At 38.4% G+C, this 19,558-nt stretch overlaps 1 protein-coding gene across 2 annotated transcripts in view; it reads right to left on the bottom strand.

Moving 5' to 3' along the window:
• Positions 1 to 992: 992 nt before the first annotated feature.
• The window catches only part of TNPO1 (transportin 1), a 217,033-nt gene continuing 198,467 nt past the window's right edge, over positions 993 to 19,558 (bottom strand). The window contains exons 20-24 of one of the 2 annotated variants that reach the window (XM_089689021.1): positions 12,475 to 12,550; positions 11,248 to 11,347; positions 10,903 to 10,977; positions 10,092 to 10,235; positions 993 to 8,196 (exon numbers count right to left, since the gene is read on the bottom strand). In XM_089689021.1, coding sequence (XP_089545147.1) covers positions 10,128 to 10,235; positions 10,903 to 10,977; positions 11,248 to 11,347; positions 12,475 to 12,550 — 359 coding nt within the window. In that variant the 3' untranslated portion in view covers positions 993 to 8,196; positions 10,092 to 10,127. Of the gene's footprint in view, positions 8,197 to 10,091; positions 10,236 to 10,902; positions 10,978 to 11,247; positions 11,348 to 12,474; positions 12,551 to 19,558 lie in introns of those variants that run through there. The other variant, XR_016314853.1, reaches the window with a different exon arrangement.

Below are 19,558 nucleotides of genomic sequence, written 5' to 3'. Positions count from 1 at the left end.
TCTGAGGATGCGCAGTAGTGAAGTGCATTAAGGCTTGAGACATTGACATCACTTCCAATGTTTGGAACACATGCCAGCCCTTGCGCATGAGAGCAGCTGTGTGAGGAAAATGATCCCCCTAGTGAGCCATTTGTGTTGCTGCCCCTTCTGACGCTTGCATCCTGTTAGTGTATAGCAATCTGTTTTTTATCCTCATTTAATAAAAGTACTGCACTATTTTATTCTTTTTCCTCATCTAATTTTGGGTTTATGAGGATTTTCCACTACTGATATTCATGAGCGAAGTGGTCTCAGTAATTTCATGGAGAATAAATATCACCTTATACACAGAACCTTATTTCTAATGCCTGCTAACTGCTTTGGTGGCTGCTGTAATTTGGCGTGATCAGCTGTAATTTGACATTTCAGCTGATCACGTGCTGGAGCACCATTAATTGAAAGCAGATTTGGTCATTTCTTTTTCCACAAGATTATGGTGATTGGAGACTTTTTGCACTTGATGCGGACATTTTAATCATTTTTGTATGTTTTATTGTGGGAGTATTTTTGATTCACATATGTTACCATGAGTTTCCATAAGTATTTAAAGGGCTAGTGCCTTTTACCATTTGCACGGTTTATCATTATCACTGAAAGTAAAAGAAAATCTCAAATTTTGGGTTGTCCCTAGAGCAGGAATATAGGGGAAATCTTCCAATGGGGACACTTGTTCTGATGACCTGTGGGCCCAAGAGATTCCCTTAATTTTCAGGGATTTCCATACTTCCTCGTTTGGCTATGGGACAAGTGAAGGGAAATCTCCCCAATGGGATTTAGATGGCAAACAAATTGACAGGCGTTATACCCTCCCTTCCTTTATCCAAAATGAAAAAAAATTGCTTATAGATCCACTTTAAATCAGGAGAACTTTAAAGCCTTGTCTTCCTATCTTATTGTGAATATATGATACATACTTTATAAATGAGTATGTTAGACAAAAAAACCCATGTCAGTTTGTACTTAAACAATTTTATTAACACAGCCAAGCAGTGATTAACATTCACATCTATTATCACATCATACAAATGTAAATACAAAATTACTACAGTACAATATATATATTCTCTGCATGATCCAAAATATTTGGTGGCCCCAAAAATGTTTAAAATTCAGCAGCTTATCAAAAACTAAAACCATATTTATTTTTTTCTTTTATTTAAAGTGTAGTTCAATAATCATAGGCAAACTTGAGAAATATCACTCAGTTGAATAGACCGGCAAAAGGAAGCCTTTGGCTCTCCAGCTATTGAGCCACCACTACATGCACATCCTGTTTGCATCTTCAATGCTGGACAGCCACAGGTTGCCCTATACCTGTATTAGACGGTTACGTAGCATGAGGATACAAGTCTAAAAATTAACATCTTCTAGGGTAAGGTAAAGAAATTGAATATAAAGCTTTCATTCAGAAATGCTCTCAACCTAAGTTGCCAGCAGAAAGACATCTGCTTGTAACAAAGCAATACAGTGGATGTTTTTCATGGGAACATCGACCCCAAATTCTTCTTTATGTATATGTGCATATTGCTTTATAAAAATATTACATTTGATTGTTTTCTCACATGGCTGATTGAACTGTTCAGAAATCACAGTGCTAGAGATTCTATTACTGATGGCTATCTATTCCAAATTTAGTGCTGTAAGTACCCCCACCCCACCCAAAGCAGTGGTCCTCAAATTTGTCCTTCGGACCCTGAGAACAAACAGGTTTCTGGGAATCTTGAAAAACATTCTGATTTATGAATTAGTAACATTCACCTAAAAGCACAAAATATGCTTGGTTCTAGAAAAATAAACCTTAAGAACCACTTCCAAGGCTAAGTTTTTTTTCCCCATTAGCGAGCAATACATAGAGAAGAGTAGTAGCTGTGACATTTGGAAATGATGCACAATGAAACATGCTTGTCTTGCTTTCACAAAATGACCACACAAATGACAAACTCAATATTGTGAAGAAAAGTACACATAACACACATACATACTATTTTCATGTTGTGGAATCACCTCCAAAGTAGCCATCTACCAGGTGCAGGTGTCATTTATTAATTCAGTTTGGTTACTTTTTTTAAATCTCAAAATAGATGTAAACAGTAATGGGTGCACTGCTCTAGAGCATCCAATCAGCATTTAATGTGCTTGAGTAGACTAATGTTTAGAACCTGTCTGATGGGCTGCCTACTACCCAGTCTAAATCAAGCAGGGGGTATTCAATGAAGGTAACTATAGGGATGACTGGACTCTATAGGACAGCAGAACAGGGGCAGAGCTAGTACATGATCAGGTGTTCTGCACAGCACAATGTTGGTAAAAAAACAGGGTGAGTGGAGGAGAAAGCACCGTGAGCAGAGGAATAAGCATACCAGTCTGCTGTGGCTCCTTCACTGTTAATCACATGCTTGAGTTAAGGAGCTGACTAAGTTGTATTGTTTAAATGCAGAAAAGAAAAAAAAAAAAATCAGATTACCCACCTGGCTTCACATTTTGGCTGGGCTGTGTAAATCTCAGACTGAATGAACAGAATTGCATGTAAAACAATGTATGCAAAAGGTATGTGAACTGTGTACTTTATAATTTTCCTACAGTTAAGCATTTAAAAAATCCTGTAGCTACAAACGTTCATGGAGATCAGAAGGGCTATCTGACCCTCTCTAAAGCCCAACTCCTGGAACAACAACCTTCCTAGGGTTAAAGCAGTAAAACTTTCTGTAAAAAAGCAGCCCAAGTTTTGTATAAATCCATCAAATCTGCTTGCGTGTCCAAATTAGTACAGCTCCTACATTACCTGTGCTTAGCTTAGATTAAAGAGCTGCAGGTCTCTTAGACGCCAGTGCTAAAGAGGTATATTTACCTCCTCCTGGCCATTCACAAAATGAAGCATGGGGCCATGTGGTTTGCAAATGGACTGAATGAAGTGGGGAGGAAAGGCCATGGGCTTTAACACAAAGGCAATGCTAGGGCCGAGCTTACATTCATACAGAACCGGAAGTACAATGAAAGCTGTACTAATCCCAGAATGTAAACAAGCAGATTTTACAGATGTAGAAGAAAGCCTGCAAGAAGGAAGTTTGATTCTGAGGCAAAGAGATGTTTGCATGTTTTAACCCCAGCAAGATCATTTGTGTCTGAAGGTGGGCTTTACATGGCCCATTACATAAGCCCTAATGAGAACTACTTTTCTTGGTTTGTATAGATTATAGCACACCACTGTTCTTCAGGACTGTCTACTGCAAAAGCAATAATATGCAGTGCAGCTCGTTTTCATATGAAGTCTTGCTATCTATTTTCTGAAAAACAACATCTTTTATGATTATTACGGCTTTCATGCATGCATTTAAGAAAAAAATCCTTGGAAATATGCAAATAATGGAATTTTAAAAGCCTATAAATGTTTTAGCGCATTTTTCAGCTTCCCCACAATTTTGGGTTTGGTTCACAAACCGACAGTGGCTCACATATATATAATTAAGCATTTAACCAGAATGCAACCCTGGGCACATGACCATTAGGTAATAGGTCATCCTTCCTTCACCTTTCCAGAGAGTTTTAGCTGTGTACTTCCCCCACTAGTAGCAGTTCTTTCACTGGCAGCTGTGTGTAGAGGGTGGCAACATAAAAAGTTGATAGTGAATTATATGCAAGGTCTATCCTTCCAATACCAGAAATACCCTTTTGTCAAAAAATATATTTTGTGGTTTCTCATCTAAATGGAGAAAAAAAATCCAATTATGCTAGTGTAAATTGCTGGATAACTTTAGTCTGTATAGTTCTTTTTTACAAATCAAGAAAAACTGAGCTGCTTCATTATATGACAAAACACAATCTAATATTTTCATCTTGATCACTTACACCCTAGGTTATTGGGTCCTTAGCGCTTAGTAACTATAAGAGAGCTGAGAACAGAGAAGGATCTAACTGGAAATGCTAGCACAAACCTTTACATCTACTCTGCGCATTTCTGGGCTCAAGAACATGGATTTTTGACTAATTAAATGCTTAAATCATCTGTTCTATACATGCAAAATAAAAGCAGCATTTCATAAGCTGTACTAGAGAAGGCAACCTTTTAATTTAAGACTAGTGGCATGACTTATACTGGCTCATCCCCAAAACTTATGTCATTGGGCTTAAATGAGAAGTGCTTAAAAATTCTGTTAATATGATCCAATGTAAAATATTTAACTCTTATTAAAACATTTCAATTTATGTTGGATTCCAATGCGCTGACCCCTTTGGGTTCAGGCATCCCTTGGGGACTCCCAGGTAAAGCTCTCTTTCCTTAACTTACTACTTTGGTTAGCCACTGCAGATATAAATTGGATGTCACTTCCCCACAAATGAAATTAAAAGTATACTGTATATTGCACAAAGAATGCAGAAGGAGGGGCTAGACCCTTTGCAATGACAGCAATGAAAAAGCTTTGTTCTGGGGAGATCAAGCAGGTACTCCCCAGTGAGATGTTAGAAACCTGGAGATGATTCAACCCACCAGAATCTATCTGTAATTCAGCTGTGGATGGTCTCAGCCTTTAACTACAGCACTAAAGTGAGATTCCCAAGATAGGTCCTTCCTACATGACAACTGAAGAATGTGCATGGATTTAAAGTGTTCAATTTCTGTTACCAACTTAGGTTGATGGGCAGTTTTGATCATTGTTAGAGTCCTTCAAAACAGGGAAGCTCAAACAGGAAAGAGAAGGTAGATATAAAAACAGTAAACACAGACCTCCTGAGGTTCCTACAACATAAAAATATTCAAGTAGAGAATCTACATCACATAGCAGCGGCTATTTCTGTAGTTTAGCACTCTAACAGCACTTTTATTCAGTGTGAAAGACAGACAGTTGTAAGCCGTGCTTTTAGCATGCCAAGAGGCAGAAAACACTGGAATGTAACAAGACAAAGACCCACAATTCTATAAACATTCCACTGACATTCAAAAACTGTCAAAACGAGACCACAATAGTAAGATGCTTTTAAATATCCCATGATGCAAGAATCGAACAATTAATAGAACAAAAACACAACTAAAAAGGAAACCCTGTCTCCTGTAACCATCAAGATGGAAAGACTGGTTTTACAGTGTCAAACATGGCTTGTACGTGAATTAAAACAGGTTTAAAAAAAAAAAAAAAAAAAAAAAAAAAAAACTCGTTTTGGAAAAATTTTGCATTTGAATGGTTTTATAATAACGTTCTTATGCTGGCAAAGTTTTGTGACAAATCAAATTAATTGCAATGGACAACTGTCAATACATCTAAAAATACGTAAGCTACAAATTATAATGGCTATACATTTAGCTTGTCACAACTCAAGATCTACAATGAAAAAATTATCTCTGGCAATCAAATCAAGTAAGAACGTCTGTAAAATAGTAAATGGCTAAACTGTAACTAAAGAAAAAAAAACTGTTTTGGATAGTGCACAAGAGGGTTATAACCCCTGTTTTTGCAATCTATGCCCCAGAGGAGACATTTTACTTCACTTCCTGTCCCATAGGTAAAACAGAACATGAGGAAATAAACCCCCCCCAAATGAGGGAATTCTGGTGTGTCATCAGAACTATCACCCCTCATTGGAAGATTTCCTCTCTATTAATGTTCTGATGTCAACCAAGCAATAAAAAAGGACAGGTGTTTTAATCCCTCTCCACTCTATCCAAAACTAAAACAGTTTTTCCTTTAGTTACACTTTAATGCTAACCAGTACCAGTAATAAACAAAAACAACTTTGTGCTGCCATTTAGAGACAATGAGAACTTAAGCACTGAAAAACTGAAAATTTGCCAAAGAAACAAGTTGGGTTGAGTTGGCAAACGTTTACATTTTATTAGATTACTACCTTAGCAGCATTATTAATACCAATAATTTATTAGGTAAATTAACAGCATTCACCATGTTTTTTAAAACACAAATGCACTTTTTTGTTTATCAAAATATGAAAGAAAGGGGAAAGTTTTGCTTTCTAAGCCTTTGATTCCCTTACAGCATTTTCCATCACTTTTCAAGATATAAAATAAATGTTTTTACTTGCCAAAGATTTGCCACAGCAAGACTAAATGCTTCCCAGCACCCCACTTAAATTAATTTTCTTTTTAGCCCACCTGTCCTCAGTTACCATTTCAAGCAATAGATATTCATAAAACCATGCAAAGTAAAGAACATTTCTTACTAAATGTATTTAAATGTTTTAATTGCAAAACGAGTTCAGGGCAAAGTAAATATTTTACTAAAATGGTTATGGCTTAACATTGCAAGTTTTTAGAATCTGCTCTAAGAAAGTTGAAAACTGTCTGTTTCGGCTCTGACCGGCAGAGTTTAAGTCAGTTACTTTTCTTCATCATCATGGGATACCTTTGAGGCGACTTGAATTATTAAAGACTTGCACTTTTACATCGGCACTTCTATTAAAGAGTGCCAGTTAAAGTTTTCACATTCACAGTACATAAGAAAATACACATGGAAAGAAAAATAAAAGGTTAACTTAATAAGGGTTTATTCACAGGAATACAAATGAGGGGGGGAAGCAACAAAAGAGCTGGACAAATTAATTAGGGGATGTAAAGAGGAACCAGAACCCAACATTCATTCTGTAGCTTTTTAACTTGTACCCCAAATATTTCAGCTCAGGGTACATAGGGCCACCAACATGCGCCATTGATACAGTGCATATACCCTGCATCACATCTACAAAATCAATGCTTTATGATCATGCTTTGACAAAAAACATATGAAAAAACTTATGATGGGTAATATGTTGTGAAGTGTCAATGAATACAAAATTATAGCAATTAACTTGTTGTCTAAAGTTTTCAGTATGCGCCATCTAAATTGATCTTACTCCGTGTAACTTTTAGTAATCACTAGTACTTAATCATGCAGAAAGCACATCACACTGATAGCACAAAGGCAAACAGGTTTTTGCACAATTCAACCAGCTTTCCATATCATGTTGCTATATGAAGTTTATTTTTTTTCCTAACAGATGCTGGAGATTCTCATTTAACCCTCCCTTCCCCAACAATGAGACTTGCAGGGCAGTGAGGTAGACCCTGCTGACAAACAAAAGGTTTAACCGTATTTTGTAGCACTTAAAGCAATCATCTATGATACCTAAAACAGACAATATGGATGCAGGGTGAATCTTAATGAATTAACCGCAAAAAAAAAAAAAAAAAGGGGGGGCGCATACAGGTAATGTTGGCCTACCTTACTATGTGATACAAACTTAACCCCACTAAAAATTATTCATTTTTAACCACTACAAGAATCCTGGACTGCATGCCCTGGGAGAAGGAAAACCCTCACGACACTGGTGCAAAAAAAGTTCATACTCTCCTCTAAACTGGAAGAAACAATATGCCTTGGTCTATTGTTTGACGATTGCTGCCAAAAAAAATTGCAAATTATCATTCAGCAAAGGAGTGATTCTTAAAAAAATATATACTTATATTAAAGGTTCTTCGTAAACTAAAATAAGGAGTTTTTTCTTTACTTGTTCCTTCCCCTCCTGAAGAGAAAAAAAAAATAAATAATATAAAAAAAAAAATACTAAATTTGGCATTTTGGTGGACATCAATTTATGCAGTAGATCTTAACTTATTTCACAGGCATTTGAAGTGCAGACTGCAATTATCTGCTCTTAATATGCGCAGCAAGCTGTGTTTAACTTTGCCAACTTCATCTATTTATGTCTTCATTAACATGCAAACACAGAAAATTCCCAATTAGTGGGATAGTTAGGCAACCCTTTTGCTTTAAAATAAATGCCATTTACTGCTATAATCCCCCATTCTTAAGATTTCCTCTGAAGTGTGCAAAAATTAGTTTCTTCTTACTTAACCCTCTAGAGTTCAATTATAAAGGTACTCAAGTACAATTCCCCATATACCAGAATGTGCTGTTTGGCGATGAGAATTTGCTTCTTCACATCCAGTGCAGAATTGTAAAGGAGACATATTTCCACCCACAAAGGCTCCAGACGGTTTAAACGTTTCCCAACATCGACTTAATACAGTGACGGCAACACCTCCCTCCCGCCCCTCCCAGTAGGCTTTGGGATTGTACTGTGTTTCCTACTGGTATGCCCTTCCCCCCTCTTAAAGGGTAGCTTTTTTCCCTGGGTGCAGAGGCTCCCCCGCTGTCTCCCAGACCGAAGGACCTATGAGAGGGGAAAAAAAAAAAATTGAAAAAAAAATTAATATACATAAGTGAACAAGCTTTTTAAAGCAATTTAGGTTTTGTCACCTGGCGTTATACAACATTGGGTCTGCAAAACCACACACTTACAGATAGGATCTACAATAAATGCTTAAGAGATAAGTGTGGGGCAACCTTAAAAATAGATCCATTCAGTGAGTAAATCTGATCATGCCTAGCTCGAATTTTAGTTGAAGCCTGAATTGCCAAAACATTTAAAACCCACCCCTAGTTTTGTAACCCCATATCTAAAAAAAATTTAAGAACCCTTTACAATAGTCAACTGGAAAAATGCAAAAAAAAAAAAATATATATATATATTTTTTTTTAAACAAACATTTTCTATTCATCTGCTCTGTGCAATGGTTTTGCACAAAGCAGCCTTATCCTACTCCTCTGGGGTCCCCCACAGGAGCTTCTGGCTCCTCTTTGGTAAGTGCCCCCATAGGAAGCCACCTCCTATGGGGGCACTTAGACTTATGCATGCTCGTTCCTGAGCTGTGCTGCCTGCATCCCTAGACACAAACAGCAGGGCTCAACCCAGACCCCATATCACAGGATTTGATAGGAGCTTCCCGCTGCTATCTGCCCTGTGAGGAGGGAGAGAGCTGCTGCTCTCAGGCACAGGGCTGGAATGAAATCGGCTCAGGTAAGTATAAGGGGGAGATGGAGGTCATGGACACAGTTTTTTTGTTTTACCTTCATGCAGAGAATGCATTAAAGTGAAAAACCTTAAAGCTTTAGAACACCTTTATGCTGAAACTTTTCTCAAAAGGAAATATTGTTGCTGCCAATATGGATCTCCTAGAAAAAGGTAATTACCTGGCTAGTATACCGACTCTCAATACTTTCTGAATCACTGACCTAAAACAATTATGCATAGCTAGTCAGAATAAAGTCAAAATCCCTTATCTACAATATTTGTTTTGGATTTGTGAACTAGATTAAACAAACAAGTGGTCAGCCAAGTACATATCTCTCAGAGGGGGAGGCTACAAATGGCAATCTTTAGGTTCCTCAGAGGAAAGGATTATCGCAAAGTGATTGTAAAGAGTCATTTTATTTTTAATTAAAAGAACAAATATGTTATACTTACCTACTCTGTGCAATGGTTTTGCACACAACAGCCTCAAACCTCCTTTTCTCAGGTCCCCCGAGGGCGCATTTGGCTCCTCTTCGTCCGGTGCTGCTTCTTATGGGGGCACTTGCTCCTGAGCCTTGCTGCCTGTGTCTATAGGCACAGACAGCAGGGAACAGCCCAACCCCTCACCAGAGTTTGACTGACAGCAGTAGAAGACAATGGCTCCAGCTGCTATCGATCAGCCCTCTGAGGAGGAACGTGATGGGGCTCAGGTAAGCAAACATATCATACTTACTGCTCTGTGCAGTGGGTTATACACATAGCAGTTCCAATCCTCCTATTCTGGGGTCCCCCGCAAGTGCTCCTGGTGCCTCCCTCCTGCCCACACAGCAAGCAGCATGTTATGGGATCTCCCAAGCCACTGCTATCTGTGTCCATTCACACACTAACATGGCTGGGCCCTGCAATCGCTCGCTCTACACTGGCTCACTGGCTGTGACTGACAGTAGTGGGAGCCAATACCTCCTACTGCTGTCTCAGCCAAAGAGGAGGAAGAGTCTCCGGAGAGCCACTGCTCTTGCGCACATCGCTGGATTGAGAGGGAGCTCAGGTAAGTATGATGGGAGGTATAAAATTCATAAAGGTAAAAAAAACCTTGAGCCTTTACAACTAAGTCTTACAAAGCAACCAAAGAGCTAGTAGATTAAGATCAAATTTAACATTAGTAGAGGCAGGAATTGCTAGAACATTATATACCATTTTGCAATGCTACTTACCCCTAACGGTGAGACTGCAGCTAGAGCACATCTAGGTTAAACTCCATAGTATGCTGCAAGACGTTCTTTAAGCGGAAGTGGAAACTGGTCTGAAAAGCGTCTCCAATTTTCATCCCCTACTTGGTTTTTAAATCCGTGAAGAATCTACAAAGAAAATCAAATTTCATTGCCTTAGACTGCAGAATCAAAACGAAGCAGCTGAATACATGCCTTGGCTAAAACACCATTAGTCCCCTCTGTTCACTAGCTTGAATATATGTAAACATAATATTCTGTATTATATTTTGGTGGCCCCATCCACATCATTATGCAGATTCCATATCCAACCTGTCAACCTGCAGTTTCCTGATCATGTGACATCTTAATACTGGGTTCACCGCTTCTCAGTAAACAATTGTGAGGAAAAAGATGAAACGATGGCTTCTCTATGTTATCTGAAGCTACCAAATATAGCAGCTCCAGAGCATTGGAGAGTGTTTGCCCCTTAAAAATTCTGGTATTAAATTACATTAGAGAGAAATATTTTTGCTCTTCTTAAAGAGCCAATAAGGAAAAGTACTCTTTACAGCACCACTGGATTCTATAGGCAATACACAGAAAGAAAATACAAAATTTAAATAATGCCAATCAAAAAATGGTGAGTGGTAACTACATTTCCAGCACATGAAATAACTCTACTATCCATCTGTTCCGTAACAGTGTTAAACTGCAGTGCTGTACAGTAACAGAATTAAAACAAACTAGGATATTAAAAGTCCAGAAGAGTCTTGTCAATAATTTGGAAAAATTAGAACTGAAGTTTGTGTAATACCTTACAGAACATGTCCCGAAGATCTTCCTTTGGATTAATCCACGATGCAACAGCATCACAGAAAAATATAAAATCCTGAAAATTATAAAAATGAGATCAATATCCAAGTACTACTTTGGCGAATGACGTTTTCTTTTAGAAACATTTATGAAAACTATAGTATACCTGTCCAATCCCATAATAAAAATATATACAACTTAATACTATAGATCAAAGAACGGATAACTAAAGTGAGGAGCATGTTTTTGCTCTGTTAGAAGTGTACACAGGAATGATAAGATAAATGTCAAAATTTTTAGATGCAACAATAAAAAAAAAATATAAAAAATTCAAGGCCATTTTTACCTGAACAACACCTCCAGGATTAACACTGATCATAGTACAAATTCCACGAAAAGCAGAATCTTTCTCCTCATTGTCCCGGATGTTTCGTAATGATGTACACCTAAGGAAATCCCAGACAAGTTACACTACCCTCAACTTTACCATAATATGAAAGATATAGAAGCAAGTGTTAAAACTCTAAATGCAAAGATGCTGAAGTGCTGGTGTTTTCTTTTAATTTTCAGAAAAATACATTTAACAGGCTAAAGGGAAAAAACAAAACAAAAGAAAAGTAAAATGGTATCGCAAATCTCACACACTATAAGGCACTATTGAAATGTCCATTCACATACAGAATCTGTAGAGTAGGATAATTTAACCCCTACTCTACCAATACCCAGCACACTTCAGCTGCAATTGACCTTTACCTGTTGGGACATCATCTGAACATGGAGAGAGATGATCTGGCATGTGTGACCCAAGTAAATTTTGACTACGTATTGACTATTTATCATATTTGGCCATCAGCATTGATTGTCTAACCTGTTGTACATGTGGCAGCCAGACAAAGAAGAGGAATCTAAGGTGGCTCCATCTGCCTGTGTATGTCCTCTTTTTAACAAAAGTCCCCACAGTATGGACCACTGCCTTAAAATATCTTTAATGTAGCAAAATAAAAACAGCTGTATATTTAAATCTGCCATATACCACAAAAAATACATTTCAGGAAAGTCGCCAATGTAACTAATGTATTGTAAGACATAACTCATTGGCGTGCAGAATATATGCATGCATCATTTCTATCAATTCACAATTGATGCCGCTTTAAGTGTACCTGTAGTTTACGCATGGGAGAGGGTTGAAGAATGTATTTTAACATTGAGATCACTAGTTTCTAGTTCAGAAAGGAGGCAACATCCACAAAATGGCTCCCTCCAATGTCTAGACTACAGGTAAACTTGATATACAACAAGCTCTAGACACAGCAAGCATGTGACAATCTTATCCCATGCTCCCATGCATCATCAATTAGTTAGCCACAACAAAGAAATAGGTAACAGTTTACATGACAATGTTTGAAAGGAAAAAAAAAAGTGACGAAACCTAGGACAAGATTAGTCACATTGTTGACAAATGACTTCATGTAATAACTGACGAAGAAAAAAAAAAATAAAAAAATCCAAAAGATGTGAACTATAAAGAAAACATGAAGAGAAATGATTTAAAAAAAGATTGAAGAATACACACCAGGGTCTTATAAACTGCTGTAGCATGGGGGCCACCTCTTGAGGACAAACGTAACCAAGACGACCAATTGTTATTGCTAAGGCAACGCAATCACGGTTATACACCACCAAACGCCAACCAAGACATGAGCAAATGAGGGGGGGAGGAGAAAAAAATAAAGAAAAAAACAACAAATAACTCAGAAACAGAAAACAGAATCTGTGTATGATAATAAACATAAGATATCACTAGTGTAGTTTATGAGCACTGCCTTTGCAAAGGTAGTGACACATGGCAAAACCATCTGAAGAAGGTTAGAGGTTTGGAAGGTAGGGGAAGGCAAGGGGAATGAAGAAGGGGAAGCAAATGAGAGAACACCTAAAACACAGAGCTTACTTTGCTCGATTGACAGACTGAATGCACAAATATGGAAAACTAATTATTAATTTTACAGCCGTAACCATTTACTGATAAAAGCTCTGAAGTTCCATATTGTCAGTGATCTATCTTCTAGGCATCTGATCCATGCCTTACTCTATTTTTTTAACCCCTTTAATAATCAAATGATACCACTTTTTACAACACATGCAATGTCACTGTTTTGCTATTACTGAAAATGCAATCAAGGACTGAGCAATCCAAACTGGGCCACAATCAGACACTATGATGTTTCACTAGAGATTTGTAATATTTTATCAAGCCCCATCAGATCTGTTTTTTGCTAGTGAGAAGTAACACATAGGCCTGATATACAAGCAGTCATCAAGAGCTAATCAGTTAAATCTAGGAGCAGACGGGCATCTTTAAGAAGCAAAAAATGGAGCCTGTGTGCTGACTGCTTTCTGGGACTTTTCCTTTTATTTCATATTAGCAAGTGCACTGAATAGCACATGCAACTTAGCTTCAGATTACTGCAGCTCTTTCTCAAAGGCACCAAAAAGTCATGCATGCTCTGCTTTAAGCCTCAGCACTAGGGCTTGTGTACAGGAGAAGTTGTTTACACTAGGTTTTCTCTTCTCCCATGGGCCAACGTGCCTGCAAAAGCAACTCAGAAAAAGGTCAAAAGGAACACAAGCTGAATGTAACTAAAAAATTATGCTGTTTTTTTTCTTTCTAGAAAAAACCTTTATGCTGTGTAAGGGACATGCTTACATGCATTAAAAGGCATACACCCCAAAATCGACTATGATCCAGAATCATTTGTTTCCAGATGGACAGACACTAATTGATAAATTTTGTTGTGTCCAGAGAAATCCTGCAAGTAGCATTAGGCAAAGCTAGACAACTACAGAAAAACTGCTCTTTTTGTGCACCCACCTATGACTTGCCAGTAAGGTCATGCTTACATTGACAGAATATGGCTCAAAAATACACCAGCAATGAACTACGCATCTGTCATTCTTGAAAATGTTTGTGACAAGGGATTCCTTTCATTTTCTTAGAGTTAAACAATATTCAGGGTGAGGAGTTAGAGCTTATCTAAACTCAAGAGCAAAAATGTGTACATAAAAGCTTACTAATACTTAGATGTGGTGACTGCATTAGTTTCCTTTATTCAAGCTTTTATTTATTTTCACCTGGTAAACCAGCCAGTAATATGCTTGTTTTCCAAAGGTGACAAGTTCCACTGAACTTTATCTGTGAGGTGTAGGACCACCCTAGGCTATTCTCCTATTTGGACTACAACCACTGCTACCTTGCATCTCCATACCATAGCAAGAACATTTACTATAGCCTATATTAAGTTTAGCGCACGAGAAGTAAAAAGAACATTGTGGGAATATATTCAAACTCCAGCAGTCAGAATCTGGAGCAGCTGAGCATAGTAACCAATCAACTTCTATTTTAACTTGTTTAGGCTTTCAAAAGTGGAAGCTGAATGGTTGCAATGCACAGCTGATCCAGTCTTTGTAAATTCCTCTTACTGACTTGGGCAAAAATAATAATAATAATAAAAAAAAAAAAGGGAGGGTCAATACATCTAAGAACTGTTTGATAAGCTGCAATATTTTAAAGCAGAACTAATAAATCCCATCCTTTACAGCCATAAACACTGCTATCTTAGCCTCTGCTTGATCTGCAGTAACCATGATGCTGCAGGTTTTCAGTTATGACACCAGTTATTTGATGGCTAGACAATTCAACTGGGAGCAGCCAATAAGCACACTAGAAACTATGAGGTTGCATTCACACGTGGAGATTTGGAATTGCTGGCAGAGTCGCAGTGATTCAGCTGGCAATTCCAAATTGCAGTAAAACGACTGATGCATGCTTGGGTGGCATTATCCTTCATGGCACCCAGTATGCATTGCAATTCTGCTGAGACTGATTTACGCCAAAATGTGCATTTAAAAATTACCTTAAGCGTGTCACCCTAAAAGGAGGAGTTTCTTTCGAGTGACAAACGTGCATAGGGCAGCCCAATGGTTTGAATGGGTTGCTCTATTTGTGACACGCAAAAGCTTTCAACAGAAATCACTTGTTCCCACAATGCAATGTGTTTGGCACTTTACAGTTATTCAAGGAAGTTAAATTGGTGGGTTTAGTTCCGCTTAATTTTTTGTTCCTGGGTTTAGATATACTTTGTCATGGAAAGTGATACCAATAGGATCAAGCAGATCATTACTGTAGAGCAAAAGGGATGGACTCAGCAGCTTCATAATCCAAATCTGGCTAGTGCAGAAGCTGCTCAGCGCTCACTCCCAGAAACAAATCCCAGAAAGTGCATGCATTAAAAAGACCCAAGTGACTGGTCAAACTGTCAAAACCAACTTGCACGTGTATTGCGGCAGGAATACCTGCCCTTTATGGAGTTAAGCACGTTCACGGCACACACTGTATAAAAGGTGGGGATTTGAATATACATATACAAATATCAAAAGCCAAGTTATTTCAAAGAGGCAAAAGGAGACTAGGAAACCTAGTAAGTATATAGCCAAGATGATAGTGTAAAAACAGGTATTGCAAAAATTGTATTGTGAAAACTAATTCCAAGCACTAGAAGAATGAAATGCTTTTAAACATAATCATATTGTTCTTTTATTTCAGTCTGTGCATTTTAGGTGTGCTCTCTCGTTAGGGGTGATTTAATTGTCCAGACAAGAGAAATGAGAGGGGATGCTGGAAGTAATTTAAAAATTCTGTAAGCAAAGTAAACAAATACTAAAAACTCAGCAGATCTGTATAGAAAGCAGCATAAAACAAAACCCATGTTCAGGTGACACAAACTATGCAACATTCCCATTAAACAGGCATTTGTGAACAGTCTGATGACAGCATGCAATTAAAAGCAGATGATGTTCTTTCAGTTTAAAAGCTCAATGTGGGATCATTACTTAATCACAGTTTGCCCTTCTGTCTTTTTTATGTGGGACAAAATATGAGGGGAAATCAAAAGTTAATGGCTGTCGCACTTCCTGTTTTGCCTGCAGTACAGAAAGTGAGAGAAAGTATTCCCAATGGGGACATAGATAAAAGAGCAATAAAAAACAACAGGGAATCTATCCCAAAACTTCAAAATCATTTTGGTTTGAGTTGTATTTTAAACTAGAATATTTCAGTATTTTTTAATGTACATACTGTTCCATAAGCAAAGCTTGTGTGGTGCAAAAAACCATCACAATCACTGCAATACCCAAGAGCAGCATGTAATTATGCAGACAGTAAATCTACTGTGGGATGTTTGCCATTATCACCTCGACTGTGGCAGCTATGTCTGCAGATATTTGCTCGGTAGTGTAAAAGATGCCAAGTTTTTCTTTCCTGCCGCACTCAGTGTCTGCTAAAGATTCCCATAATGGCTCTGTCATATCCAAACATAATAGAAAACCTTCTCTCCCAAAAAGCCAATGATCAGAAGTGTCAACATAACCTGTCTACACTCTGTATTGCCTTATTCTAGTGCAGAAAGCTCCACAGGTTATTTGGTAGGAACCCTGTTAAATTGCAGTATGTTGTAGAGAGTAAAGTTGGCCATAGATGGATCGAAATTCTGCAGCTTCAGCAGGGACCAGCCAAATTTTCATCCATCTATGGCAGTTTCTGTTTTACTCCCACCTATCTTCAAACAAAAAATTTTCACTTGGTGAGAATGGTGAGAGCAGAAGCATGTTAACAGAACCTGACGTGTGCTTTAATAAAAAGGATCTATTGAATTCCTCTTTTTAAATGTAAAGCACTGCTATTTACCACCCAGACAGATCAAGTACCATTCCCTGGGAAACTGCTTTATTCATTTAAAAGACAGAATGGGAAAAAGTATATAGAGGTTGCCTATAATAAAAAAACTGCATTAAAGGTTAATTTCACACCTTTGGAACATGTTCCAATCGTTTTTAGGGTGGAACATGCAACATGTTCCCGTTCCTGCAGCCACTCCCTGATACTCTGTCTCCCTTTGACCGCAAGCCAGGGATCTTCTCCTTGCACTCGCTGTCACTAATAAAAACGTGGCTGTGCAGGGCTCCACCCACATGGCCACGTCATTCATTCACATAGTTCTGTGAATGGAAGAACTACAGCTATGGTTAGCAACTGACAGCTTGTAGTTCTTAATGAACTACCAGGGTGCTGGTGAACGCTCTACGGAGTCAATTGATCTTTCCTGTCATTCAGTAAATGCCTGCTTGTATGATGTCCTGAGAAAGTCTGCAGGATCCAGGCACAGCAATCACGATCTGCACCAAAAGTTGTGCATGGACAACTTTATAAATAGAAGGAAAAAAAAAAAAAAACTGCACTGCAACTGGATCACATGGTACTTACAATTCGGTGCAGGAAAATGCACATTTGCAATCTGCATTTGGGGTGTCGTTAACTAATGCAGTGTGCTTGAACACGGTGTGGGATACGTGCACGGAACACTGGTTTTCCGCACCCAGTTCTGGTGTATATAAAAAAAAATTAAAAAAGGTATAGAAAATAAAATAACCGTACTGTTGCTTGTAAACACAGCCAGTCTGGAAAAGAAGGGGATAAATGTATACTTTTCTGTGGTGTGTGTTTTCGAATAGTTACACTGCTGCTCCTCGGCCACTGCAGGAATTTTTCCCTTCCAAGTGTTATGATTACCTGCTACCCTGGCAGGATGATGTGGTTCCTCCTTCAGACTCAAATGTCTGACAGTGACATACGAGTCATTGGGTGGAACAAAAGTATGCTGTGGAAGGAGCAGGTATACGTCGCACCCAAAAGTGTAATACCTGCAGCGGTGAAATTTGAAGAGAAGGGCCTCTGAAAAGGTAAACATGCTCTTCTTTTACAGCTTGGGCTGTGTCTACAAGGTACCATGTGGTGACAGGGCTACTTTAAATGGTTGATTCATTGGCTTTCATCTCATACATATACACTGCTCAAAAAAATTAACGGAACACATTGAAAACACATCAGATCTCAATGGGGAAAAATATCCTGCTGGATATCTATATGGATATGGACTGGGTAATGTGTTAGGAATGCAAGGATGCCCCATTGTTTGATGGAAATGAAAATTATCAACCTACAGAGGACTGAATTCAAAGACACCCTAAAAACCAGTTAAAAAATGATGGAGCAGCTAGTCCATTTTGCTGAAATTTCATTGCAGCAAGTAAAAATACTCAGTAGTTTGTATGGCCCCCACATGCATGTATGCATGTCTGATAACGCTGGGGCATGCTCCTAATGAGATGAATGGTGTCCTGGGGTAATTCCTCCTAGATCTGGATCAGGGCATCACTGAGTTCCTGGACAGCCTGAGGTGCAACCTGGCAGCGCCGGATGGACAGAAACATGATATACCAGTGGTGTTCTATTGGATTTAGGTCAGGCAAGCATGGTGGACATTCAACGGTATCAATTCCTTCATTCTATAGGAACTGCCTGCATACTCTCGTAACATGAGGCCAGGCACTGTCATGAACCAGGAGGAACCCAGGACCCACTGCACCAGCATAGGGTCTGACAATGGGTCCAAGGATTTCATCCTGATACCTAATGGCAGTCAGGTTGCCGTTGTCTAGCCTGTAGAGGTCAGTGCACCCCCCATGGATATGCCTTCCCAGACCATCACTGATCCACCACCAAAATGGTGAGACACAGCAAACATTCTGCCAAAGGCACGTATTGATGTGCTATCCTGGAGGAGTTGGACTGCCTGTGCAAACTCTGTAGGGTCCTGGTATCACCTCATGCTACCAGTAGTGACAATGACCCTAGCCAAATGCAAAACTAGTGAAAAACAGTCAAAAAGAGTAGGGAAAAAACGTCAGTGGCCTCCACCTGTAAAACCATTTCTGTTTTGGGGGTAGTCCCATTTTTGCCCATCTAGTGCACCTATTAATTTCATTAACACCAAAGCAGCTGAAACTGCTTAACAATCCCCTCTGCTACTTAACTGAGCAGATCAATATCTCAGGGGCCTTATTGACTTGATGCGATACTCTGATTAAAATGTGTTCCTTTAATTTTTTTGAGCAGTGTACATTTTCTTCAGGACTAAACCTCTTAGTTATTTTTTTAAATGTAGTCTGGTGATTGTGAAATATTGCATTTGAACATTTACTTTTTCCAGACAGCAAGAGAAGCTCCAGGACCTTTTTGCATATTACCAGATAATCTTAACTGCTCTGCTCAGAAAAGGCCTTTTTTTAGAGAGCACAAAAGCTCAAGCCCAAAATGCAAAAATTAAGGGGTCAGAGAAGTCTACCACATGTTGCATTCTCTTACGTCATTTTTCATCCCACAGTGAACTTTTAGTCAAAAAGCACATCACATTGAACATTTATAAAAAGAAAATACAAAAAACAACTAAACAAAAATACAACAGTACATGAGCCTTACAACAATGTTGCTGTAAATATATCAACTATTTCCCTACTATGGCTTGGAGATTATAGTTCTGCTATACACCATCTCCAATCACACAGGATTAAAACAATTCACAGGCTAAAAACCCTGCTGTAACGGACAACATTGAGCTTCCGTGACAAAAGGCATTCTCTTTATAAACTTAACACACTGCAAAAATGCATTAGTTTGTAAATGTGGAAGTTTTCTGATCATTTAATGTAGAAGTAAAAGCTAAAACACTAAAGCCTTGCCTCCCCACTGTTGATAAATAAGCTGC

The sequence above is a fragment of the Staurois parvus genome, unplaced genomic scaffold, assembly GCF_062004578.1.
Source record: "Staurois parvus isolate SC_StPar_1 unplaced genomic scaffold, SC_StPar_1.0 ptg000466l, whole genome shotgun sequence".
Taxonomy (NCBI): Eukaryota; Metazoa; Chordata; class Amphibia; order Anura; family Ranidae; genus Staurois; species Staurois parvus.
Note: the sequence above shows the minus strand (reverse complement) of the source record. Positions and strands in the feature narration are given on the sequence as shown.